Source organism: Polypterus senegalus, chromosome 13, assembly GCF_016835505.1.
Source record: "Polypterus senegalus isolate Bchr_013 chromosome 13, ASM1683550v1, whole genome shotgun sequence".
NCBI classification, from domain to species: Eukaryota; Metazoa; Chordata; class Cladistia; order Polypteriformes; family Polypteridae; genus Polypterus; species Polypterus senegalus.
Window position 1 is genome coordinate 47,775,480 of NC_053166.1, and position 12,223 is coordinate 47,787,702.

The 12,223-nt window shown below is 37.9% G+C and overlaps 1 protein-coding gene across 1 annotated transcript; it reads left to right on the plus strand.

Moving 5' to 3' along the window:
* The first annotated feature begins 763 nt into the window (after positions 1-763).
* ccng1 (cyclin G1) lies at positions 764-10,434 on the plus strand. The gene is made up of 7 exons (XM_039776273.1): positions 764-987; positions 2,255-2,518; positions 3,349-3,602; positions 4,129-4,207; positions 4,302-4,400; positions 6,930-7,131; positions 9,156-10,434. The coding sequence occupies exons 2-7, from the start codon at positions 2,255-2,257 to the stop codon at positions 9,176-9,178; spliced, it is 921 nt and encodes a 306-aa protein (XP_039632207.1). The 5' UTR covers positions 764-987; the 3' UTR covers positions 9,179-10,434.
* Positions 10,435-12,223: the final 1,789 nt, after the last annotated feature.

Consider the following 12,223-nt stretch of genomic DNA (forward strand, 5'->3'; position numbering starts at 1 on the left):
TCTGTCTCCAGAGCACTGCGATGAAATCACAGGCTTGTATGGAGATGTCACATCCTTCCCTTCCTTGGTTTCTTCCAAAAGTGGGTGCATGGCTGGATCTGTGCATTATGCACTTAAGAGACTGGCAAAACGTCCAGTAGAGTTTCGACGTTTTATTGAATGCTGACATTGTCTCTGGTCTACGTTTAGGGTCAGCCAAGACTAAACTCTCCGAACGCCTCCTGCGACCCCATAATCCTACACTGGAATGCGCACAGCTGGAAAATGAATAAACGGATTCCTTTTAATTCCCCGTATTTACACAGCATGGTTTAAATGCTACAGTTTAAACTAAGTTCTAGTGACATTCAGCCAGCTGAGCAGGTCCTTATGAAGTGAAGTCTGCGGTTTTTATCTCTGCATTTGATATTCAGGCGACTTGTATGAGGTGACATTGTATGTGTGGTTTACAGCTTAACTCCTTCGTCGGGCTACTTACCGCAATAACGTTTTGCGAGAATTTGTAAACATTAATTATTCGTAATACATGTAATAATAAAATGTAATAATTTCTTCTCAAAACAGACAACGCAGGGGCCACTGGCGACAGTCATCATTTGCAGTGACCTCGTCAGGATTGCCAGTTCTTGTGGCGAATGCGCTCCAAGATGTCCTTTTTGGACGCGCACGTCACTACATTTTTTTCTGCCATCGTCCAATCATCAATTTGTATAGGCGGGGTTTTTAATGTCATCGTTCTTTATATCTGTTTGCACGGCGGACATTTTTTGCTTTTAGCCAAGGGTATGGGGTTAGTGCATCAGGGGGGCTTAGGATTACGCTTTTCCAAGGGCTATTTCAATAGCCGTGTTAAGATTTTTTATTAAATAACAAATATTCAGACCTATTAAGAAATCACTCAACAGGTTATTAGTTTATTTTCTTCGACTGCCAAGGCTTGTTTAATTTTTGCACTGTGAATAACTTTGTGAACTGAATTCGTTGAAGGTAAGTTCAGTACAGCTACGTTCTTTTATTATGACATTATTTAAACGATTACGTTTTGTGTCGTCTCTTAGTGGGGTTTATATTTTATGTCTTTGGCAGGCTTGTGGTAAAGTAATGTCATTAGGGCAGCGGGTTGATTTCGTGTTAACGCGAAAGTTCTGATTGTGTAAGTGTGGGTTTAAAAAAAATAACATTTCGGTTTTGTAACAGATCTCGACTACGATCTCGGTAATATTCTTTTTTTCGTCACGGGGAGCAACGATATTCCCCGTTAACGGCGCCTCGTCTCGCGCTGGGTCCGCGAGTGACTACGGGAGACAGATAGGCAAGCCCGGGCAAGTCCACAGCCAGCCAGCCGACCGACTGCACGCAGCTGAGCCCTTCTTGAGGCCTCACGCCTTATTGCAGTGTGTCGTGAAACAGCAGGCGAGTGCAAAGAGCTCGTTCTTAGTAGTGGCAGAGGTGAGTGGACTGTTCACTTGCGTGCGTGTCATCATCTCGTTTATAGAGAATGAATGATGCCACATTTTGACTTTGAACAGACGTTAAGCTAGATTTTATTCATTACTTTTCAAAAGAAAATACTTTTAAATTATTGTTATAGTGTGTCGTATTCGCGTGAACTGGTGTAAAAAGGAATACTTCTCTGTTTAACTTTACTTATCTTGAAGTGAACAAAATCCTTGTAGGATCATTTATTTAACACAAACTGGGTGACACAGTCGCTTCGGTGTCTGTCGAAGTCTTGTTTTATTGCTCACATTTAATATATCGTATTACTGTAGTTTATGCTCGTTTTTTTAAATCGTATTAAATGCAATAGTTTTTGCATCTCTATATTTAGCATTAATCCATATCCTACACAGAATGAGGCTGGCGCAGTGGGTAGCGTTGCTGCCAAATCGATGCAACATCCTGTGTTTGAACCTCCAATTGACAGGTAGAACTTTTTTTGACGGTGGTTAATAGGGAGTTTGTGTGTTCTCCTGGTGCATGTGTAAAATTAATCTCACATCCCCAAAGCCAGCATGTTAAGTTAATTGGTGAACCGAGGCTGGCTTTTACTATGAGTGTGAGTGGGCCCTGTGTTGGTTTGATGTTGTGGCGAAGTGTTACTGGGATAGCCTCATGCCCCCGAATTGGATCAAGTTCGCTTAAGGATGTTCTATATGTGGTGTGTATTCTGGAGTAATAATTTGTTTCTAAGCAAGTGAAGAATAAAATGTTCTCCTTTGTGTTTTTTTTTTTTTTTTACCTCCTGTTGCAGATGCCTGACACAGTGGATCAAGAGATGCCAAGTCCATTCCCAAGCCAGTTAAGGGCTCTTCTGGAGATGGAGGCAAAATATCAGCCAAAATTAAATGGTTTGAGGATAATTGAATCCGCCCATGATAGTGGCTTTAGAATAACCTCCAGATTAAGGGACTTTGAAGTGAAGGATCTCTTATCCCTAAGTCAGTTTTTTGGCTTGAGTACAGAAACTTTCTCGCTTGCTGTGAATATTCTTGATAGATTTTTGTCAATTATGAAGGTAGGCAAGTTTTTTTTTAAATTCTCATTTCATTTTCTTTTTAAAGTCCTATTTGGTAATAGTAAATGCAACTTTTTCATAATAGAATAAACATGGTGCAGAAATAAGGGCCTCTAAACTATCCAAGGGATGTAAAAATACATTTCGGATCAATTGAATATCTTAAAATATAAAAAAGTATATACAAACTCAATAGAAAAATGGCTCCTTGGTAAAAATGGGTGTCGGTAATGATTAAAGGCAAATCATGCATTGATTTTGACCTAGGTGTGATGAGTTGGCTACTCGGTTTCCTTTCATATTCGTAGATGAGCAATTTTCTCTTTTTATAAAAGATTGTTTGTTTGACTATTCATAATAAATGGACACCCAACACAAAATGACTGCTAAAGAACACATTTTTGGCTCAGTCATTCGAGCTTTTAGGCCTGTGTTGGAGTACTAATATTCAGAATGCTTCTGTTTAAGGTTTTTCTTAGGGTGCTCTGGTTTTTCTGCCTATAGTCTAAAGAAATGCTTTTTAGATTAATTGGTAACTCTAGATTGTCTGGGCCTGGCATGCATTGATTTGGTTGGATCATGTGTGCCAAGTGCTACCAGATTAGGTGCCATCTTCCAGGCACTGGCTCCAGTGTACACTCTGAAGTGAACAAGCTATTTGGAAAAGGAATTGATGCTTGTTTGTTTACGAGAGCGACTTGTGAATGGATTGCACAAATGTTATTGATGTAGTTCTGTCCTTCACTTTCCAGGAAGAATATTCACCTTTTTATTAATTGATCCTTGGGCTGCTTTACCAGACTGTAATGCGTTTTAATGTTTTTGTTTAGGTGCAGCCAAAACATTTGTCATGTGTTGCCTTATGTTGCTTCTACCTGGCAATAAAGTCGACTGAAGATGAAAGGAACATCCCTCTCGCCAGTGATTTAATCCGAATTGCCCAGAGAAGATTCACGGTTTCTGACATGATGAGGATGGAGAAGATAATTCTAGAGAAGCTGTACTGGAAAATTAAAGCCGTGACAGTTGTGAAGTTCCTTAGATTGTATCTTGCACATGTGATAGAACACTCTTTGACTGAACAGTAAGTAATGGGCAACCACTGTATAAAATACATCAAAATGATTGATTAGTTTGGGCTTGATACTGGGTTGAAAGAGAAATTAACATGTGGAGTGAAACCTCCATTGAGCCATTGCAATTAACTGTACTAATATCCCTGAATTATAAATCTGTTAAGAATATGAAAGTGTTTTGAAAGTATTTTATTAAGTTTAATTGTTTTGGTTGATCTCTTTGAATTTTCAATTATTATCCATTAACTTGGTTGCAATGGAAACACTTAATTTGCTTGAAAACAAAATTTGTGTTCTAGTGAACTTGATTCAAGTCCAGAAAGGTTTTCTGACCTGCTCAGAAACACTTTTCAATTGCATGTTGGTTAGTATTTTCATATTTGTTTTGTTTGTTTAACTGTTTAATTTTTTTTTCTTCCTATGGGGCATGTTTATCATTACTTGGTAGTATGGTCTGTCCCAGTGCTAGAGGAACTATTGTTGAGAGCTGGTCATTTGCTTAGTGGAAGTTGCTTCTTTTTTTTCTTTCATTAGGAAGAAATTGCTGAACACTGATAGACTAGAAGCTCAGCTTAAAGCATGCCACTGCCGCCTGATGTTCTCCAAAGCAAAGGTAGTTGTGAAACTAATCTAATAACAGTGATGGAGTCAAGATAAATAAGTGTTTTTTTTTTTTTTTTTTAACCCTTGTTTACTTTATATCCTAGCCCTCGTTGTTGGCATTGGCTATACTGTCATTGGAAATTCAGGAGCAGAAGCTTCATGAATTGAGAGATGTAGTGCAAAATTTACAGCAATTTTCAATGGTAAGTCTTGTCAGGAAAACTGCCAGTTCGTTGGCGACTTTTTGAAAGATGCTCAGATAGTATATTTGTACATATCTCTCTATTATAAAAGGAAATCCCGTGGAATGAATGACTAGTAGACGATACGTAATCTTTACGTTAAGATCACGAAAGACAAAAGAACCGCAAGATGAAAGGGAATGAGCAATAAAAAAAAAAAAAAAACAGTAGGGGAAAGGGAAGCAGCACACACAGATACAGGTGTCTCAGTGCACATCATTCAATGCACAAAACATAGATTAACACAATAATGGAACATACACTATGAGAATCTGTGGACCCGTAACAGTTAAAGCAACGACAAGTGTAATTTCAAAGAAAACACAATTCGTTCAGGTGTATATTTATGATGACGGAGAAACGATCACAACACGAGCAGCAGAGACACAAAGAAGGAAAAAGTACAGCGGCTGTAAAGGCTTTAAAAAGATGGAAGGGCAGCGCGACGGCAGCCTCCCCTGGGAGCGAGCGAGCGAGGGGGCAGCGTTGTACGTCCTGCAAGAAAGGAATTTAACCATGCCCGGGGCCGTAAAAAAAGGGGACAACTATTGTTTTTAGAACATCACGCGAGACCAGCCAGTGAGCCATCATTTAAAACGGGTCCACAGGCATCTAACCCTAGCAGTTGTTGGATTGCATCTGTCAGACAAGCATCATGTGTTCCCAGCTCTTAAAACAATGACGAGACAAGCAAAACATGCATCCCGCCAGCAGCAGGAAGACCGCAGATGATGCCACAGCATATCCTTAGCGTACATTCAGACGCACCTACCCTTCACAACGCGTATATTGCCTGCCTAAGGTAAAGTCATCCCTGATGGGAGATTGTAGGAATCGTGGGAAAGTGGTGTCCTTTAGCACTATTTCAGCTGTGGAATGGCAAAATGTGGAAGGCAGCTTGATGAATGAGGTATCCAGGACTTAAAACAAATTCAAAGCATATTATAGGATATAATCTAATGTGAAATTCTACTCCGTACTTCTAGAATTTTTATTTTTATACTGTTGAGGATTTATTCTGTTCTATGTATTGTACTGTATTGTATTGACCCCCCTTCTTTTTGACACCCACTGCACGCCCAACCTGCCTGGAAAGGGGTCTCTCATTGAACTGCCTTTCACAAGATTTCTTCGATTTTTACTTTATTTTTATTTATTTATTTTTTCCCTACAAGGATTTTGGGGGGGGGGGAAGTTAGTGTTTTTTCCTTGTCTTCCTGGAGGGTCAAGGCTGGGGGGGGCTGTCAGGAGGCAGGGCCTGTAAAAGCCCATTGCGACACTTATTGTGTGATTTTTGGGCTATACAAAAAATAAATTGCATATCCAGTAAACCAAACACGGGGGTGGGCAAGTGAAGCGAGCAGGGGGCGGAGCCCCCTAGTATTGTATATTAAAGAACTCCTATCCAAGAACTTTTCAAATGAGTTCAGTATTATCGTAATATCTTTATTTTCTCTGCTTTAAATTGACAGTTTTCATTCTCTTACAATACGGACCTTTAACGATAAGTCACAAACTACGATATGAGTCTGACTGGTTACAAATGGGTGGGAAGGGTACTGTATACATTTTTGTTTCTTTTATTAAAAAAAAAAACAAAAAAAAAACTAGTAGCTTGCATCTTTTAATAATTTAAATATGCCATTTCCCCACACAACCATGTGTTCAATTCATATGCTTTTAAAGCAAATGCATAAAATAACAAAAAAAAAACTAATGTTAAAAGTTTATTCAGACACTCTAAAGCCCATCTTTGTGGAGAGTATGGAATAGCCATTGTATTGGTGGAGTTGCAGCCAAATGTGGTGTGTGTTTTTTTTTTTATTAAATTGCCACACGGGTTTGAAATTGGCTAGTGTCAAGTGTGTGTGAGGTTAATTAATGCATCTTTTCTGCTCTAAAACAACCTTGTCCGTAGGAATTGATAAGGTGTACACACTCCTTATGTTGGGCTCATTTTGTTTCTTGGGTATTGATAGAAAGCAAAAAAGTGGGTTATTTACAGCTGCTAATAAACAATTGAAAGATTAACAAAAAATATGGTTAAGATGGAGTAAATTAATGCTGTGGTCATGTGCTTATGGGAATTTTTGGAGTTTACCACTTTCCATGTCTTGCATTCACACATTATTGTGTTCATGTGCATATCCAGCCTGTATTTTAGGAGAAATAATTTGCTACTGGGTCAGCACAGAAGGCAGTCCGATGAGCTATAATTTTTTCTTTCAAAAAAAAAAAAATATAGGTGAAATGTTAACATTATGTCACATCTTGGTTAGTTTAGGTAGCATTGTTTTCTACAATTTTTTTTCCCTGGGTTTTACCATTTTTTAAGTGGGGTTTAGATAAATTTCCCTTGGGTAGACATGTATATTCTTTTTTTGTCCCATTGTATGTGAATGCAGAAGAATGATCTTTCATTTTGTGAATCTGGCACATTCACAAAATTATTGTGTATTTTAGCTGAGTAACATCTGTTTTTGGTTGCAGATTGCAGACCGAGACCTTTTTGTCTGGAGGGAGATGGTAGCAAAATGTCTTGCTGAATATGCATCTCCAAAGTGCACTAAGCCAAATCACCAGAAACTGAAGTGGGTTGTTTCGGGGAGGACAGCTCAGCAACTTAAGCACAGTTATTACAGAATTGCACACCTTCCCACTATTCCAGAAGCACTTCACACTGTAGAAACAGGTACTGTATCTGTGTATGTAACACAAAATATAAATTGCCTGAAAAAACTGGAGGGTCAGTCTGGAAAAAAATCTTCTGAAGACATTTCTGTGCAGACATGATTTATGCGGCCTAACACTTGTCGTTGAACTCCAGATTGAAGGTGTTTTGAGTCCGACTACAAATGACAACTGCCCATAATTGAGGGGTGTGGAATGCATTATAGAGGCTCTTGGACATAGCAACAATGGGGTGTGCTCAAGTTTATAACCAACCATTCCAGTTCCAGCAACCGAGATATAGAACGCAACACAAGTTTAGCAGTTCAATTGCCAAAAATAACAAAATTTAATGACATGTTTACAGCGACCTAGAGATTGGAAACTTTTTACCATGTCCTCACAATATAATGGACGTACCCTGGGGGCTTTTTGGCAAATATCTTAGAAGTTGTTAATTTTTTTTCTGTTTTCTCGAGCCACAATTTTTAAATATAATCTTTTTGCCAGTCTGCAGCTGTATTAAATAATCTTTTCGCAAAGTCTTATCAAAGATTACCACTTTGATTTTTGCATTGCAGGAGTCCTAGCCAACTTTTCTCTGAAATTGCAGTCATGGTGGACAAATTCAGTGCAACTTCCAAGTTTGTTTAGTTGAATTTATTTAATAGAAGGTCCACTTTTATTCTGAACTATTTTTAATGAAATACTCCAACCAAAAAATGTATCTTGTAATTTATCCCTATGTAGTTTGTGGTAATGGCTGAGAAACATTTAATCTAATATTTTAGTGTAGAATAGAAAAATATATATTTTTTTAGAACGAGGTCCATGGTGGCCAGTGGTAGACAACCCACAAACTATAGCAACATGAAAAAATCCCCCATTACTCGTGTTGCATAGTCACCCAATGGCATGCTCACAATGTCCCAAACCCATGCATTTTGTACTAAAGTATTGTTAAATAACTCTTATTAACAAAAATGGATTTTTCTGCAAGTGAACATTTTGGGTGGAGTATTCCTTTTAAGCAGTTTCTTTTTTGTTTAAATTTACCCCTGCCTTCAAACTTGAGCACCTTTCTTATGTTACAGTTTCAGTTACTATTTCTTAAAGAAGTTTAGCTACATGGCATTGGCTTAGTCTTCAAAATAGATAAGTAGTATTTTTCCAGTTAAGATTATTTCACAATATGGGTGTGTTGTCCCACAACACTTTTTTTTTGTCCTGTGAGGCTTTTATTTATTTAATATAAAAAGTCCCTGCTACTTGGGAAGCAGGGTAAAGGCCTTAAAAGCCTTAAAACAGGCTACTCCTCTGCCTTGTGCAGTGCCACAGGGTTCAGTCCTCAGACTGGTACTGTTTTCCTTGTACATGCTTCCTTTGTCTTCAATTATAAATTCTTTTTAAGTGCATCTTCTGTCACTTTTATGCAGATGATACAGCTTATTTATCTTGTTTTAACCCAAATTGAAAAATTGTCGATTTTGGTTGGCTGCTTGTCACAGATTTATAATTGGCTTTGTAATAATTACTTGCAGTTGAACCCAGGGAAGAATGATTGTTGCTCCTCTTAGCCTTCACTCTGAGGTATACTTGGGTATATCACTGGTCACTTGCACCAACCACCATGTAGCCTGTCGGGCACTTAGGTCTGGTCAACGGGGCTTTTTGGTCATCCCTCGTACCAGGCTTAAGCTACGTGGGGATTGCGCTTTTCAGTCAGTTGTGCCAAGGTTCTGGAATGGTCTTCCACTAGCGTAGTATTGCTGAGTCCGTTGAATCTTTAGTAAGAAACTTAAGACATTTTTTTTTTGTTTTTGAACACAACTGAGTAGTCTCAGCTTGGATATTTATTTTTAGTTGTGTTCTTGTTTTATTTCTTGTTTTGTTCTGTTTGGTCAGTATTTTTATGTATGTTTGTTGTGCATCACTTTGTGATGTCATGTCTGTGAAAGGCACTTTATAATTTTACTTAATAATTTTAATTTGTGAGGTGGTTCTTTGGTTTTACTCTTCTTCTGACATACGTATTTTCTTTTACAGGATCTGATCCCAGACACATCTAATGGAGTATGATTGGACATCCTCACAAATTCCTTGGATGTTTCAACTTTAGCTAAGACTTCATTTTCTACACTAATGCCATTTTCTGTTTTCAAAAGTGTTACTTTTTTAATTTAGTCCAATATAATTTATATACTGTTGTAAGAAAAAAAACCTGGACAGGAGTTTTCCTTTTTTGTTTGCATTTTGTTCACTTTTATATAAAAGGTATGCACACAATAGTAAAATTTAGTACAGATATGAGTAATGGTTAAAACCAAGTTACAATTTGGTTTTTGAACCTTTTATTGCATTGCTTGCACTTTTCAGTTTTTTTGGTAGCTTTTTAAAAATTGTTACAGGATAGAAATTCTGTTCTACTTTGTTTAGACACATTCATTCTGATTTTTGTTTTAGAGGTTGAATTTAGGGTTTTTAAAGCTGTTTCTGTTAAAGCACTGCACGGTTGTCGGCCTGGAAGTGGCATTTGCTGTCAGATTTTATTAACTTATTTAAAGCAAAATTCTGTTATGTTGGCAAGGATTTGTTATTTTTTTTTTTTCTTTGCTCTGACACTTGCATCTTGGTCAGCACTGTGGTTTCAGAAACCTGAATACCACCAGAACTAGTGCAAGCCAGAGGGCAAAATATTTAAGTAATGCACCACCTAGGTCCTCATTCCACTATGTGGAAGAGGAGGAAGAAGGGTTTTGTGAACTAATAGGGAAAAGCGTAACTAAGAAATCAACCCAAAACCCTTACACTTCCAGCCTAGGTTGCTGAGCAGTCCTGATGCACACTCGTACCCAAGGTTATTAGTTTCTTTCTTCTTGCTACTATTTTGGTTTAACAAAATTGGAATATAATCAAAATTGTTGCACTGGCAATGGCATTTAGAACTTTTTTCTAGTGTTAACCTGAATATTTTTTTGTCATGTAAGCTGACTGCTTATTAATATTAGGCCCACATTTAAAAATAATATATACAAGATGCAGCTATGGTATCGTTGCAGTTTTCTTGGTCCATTTTAAATCAAAAACACTAATAAAACAAGCAAATGTTTTATCATTCCTCACGTTTGTTCCTGGAAATGCTCTGATCAAAACTGAAAATGTGATGTGCCTCAAAGATGTTGCTCATCACAAGGCTTATAGGCCTAGATTTTCATTTTGTAATCTAAATGCTTATGTTTAGGTATGTGTACAAGATGTTCAAACTGCCTGTGTTTCTCAATTTTGATTATTGTTAAACTATTCAATAAATCTCTCTCAACAGTTACATGCTTTTGCAGTGGTTGGTATTCTGTGTCTGCATATCCATTTCTACTTCTCCAGTTAAAGGTCATGTGCTAGATGGGGCCTGTTGACTCCTACTGGGCCAATTCTTTTTGTCCTGTACCATGATGTGCACATCTTCATATGGTTCAGTTTCACCGAGGATAGGAAGGCCTGGTTAGAATGGAATCCCATGGTGTTCAATAACAACCACCAATGTGCCTGTTTTCTTCATTTTTAACATCTTGTTTAAATGTTGCTCCTTCAAGACATTTTTCTGTACTTGGTAACTGGTTTTTGAGGTGGCATATTTTTTTTCTAATGGGGGTCAGAGGCAGGGGCCTCAGTGTAACTGAATATTTAGCATTAATATAAAAATAAAGGGAATCTAATTTGTACTTTGAATTTATAGCATGAAATGTTTTATACTTCAGGTATGTACAGTCAGGGTTAAAAGTTTTGAGAATGACACAAAGTATTGGTTTTCACAAAGATAGCTGCATCAGCGTTTTTAGATCCTTAGATGTTTCTATGGTAAACAAGTATAATTTACAAGCATTTCATTAGCTTCAAAGGCTTTTATTGAGAATTACATTAAGGTTATGCAAAGAGTCAATATTTGTAGTATTGGCCCTTATTTTTCAACCTCTGCAATTCGCCCTGGCATGCTGTCGAATCAACTTCCGGGCCAAATCCTGACTAATGGCAGCCCATTTTTGCATAATCAAAGCTTGGAGTTTTTCAGAATTTGTGGTTTTTGTTTGTCCACCCACCCTTTGAGGATTGACCACAAGTTCTTAATGGGATTAAAGTCTGAGGAGTTTCCTAGCCTTGGACCCAGAGTTTTGATATTTTGGTCCCTGAGCCACTTAGTTATCACTTTTGCCTTATGGCACGGTGCTCCATCACAATAATATCCACTTGCAGAGCCACAGTACCATATGTTACTGTAGTTACAGACCTGGAAGCGACGTCACCGCCATTTCAGGGCTGACTTCGTAAAATTACTTTTGGAAGGTTTCGGCAGGTCTCAGTAAAGCCCAGAAAGTAACGTTGGGTCAGGGATCCATTCAAGAATTAAGCAATATAAATGAGAAGGAAAACGGTACATCAGACCAAATAATATGCATCATTGTGAAGTTCGAAGGGTTTCTGCCATCACATCGTGTCATACATCAAACTAAATACGGATCATTTCTGTGATATACACTATTAACATTTACATTGTTTGGGTCTGTGGGAACCATTTAACATGTCGACCAAATTAAAATCATTAAGATTTGTGTTAATTGAAAATAGTTTTTCATTTACATTCATGAAACAAAATATAGTATTAGAATGTTTACATCACATTAGAGTTTAGTAAAATGTTAATAAAAGTGATTTATATTTTTTAAATGTACAATGCAATATTGTTCTAAACCTATTTAGAATAAACATTTAAGCCAAACTTAATATTTTTATATATGTATGTGAAGAATGCATCAATGTAAGGTAAGATCAAGTTCGGGAGTTGGCACTGGAACAGCATGTTGCCCACCCACCACTCGACGAAACAGCTCAGGATCTTGGTTGGCAACCCCCAAGGCAGACACATGGTTCTACCCTCTGGAAATGACCATCTATCTGGCACAGCCGGGTGTTACGTGGGCATCCCATTGGCCTGGTCCAGTCACTCGAGTCCTCGGCAATGAGGATCCTGTGAGCCAGATCACCCTCAGGGAATTGCACCACATGGCAGTAGTGCCGTACCTGACACTCTCTCACAATGCAGGTGATATGCCAAATTTTAA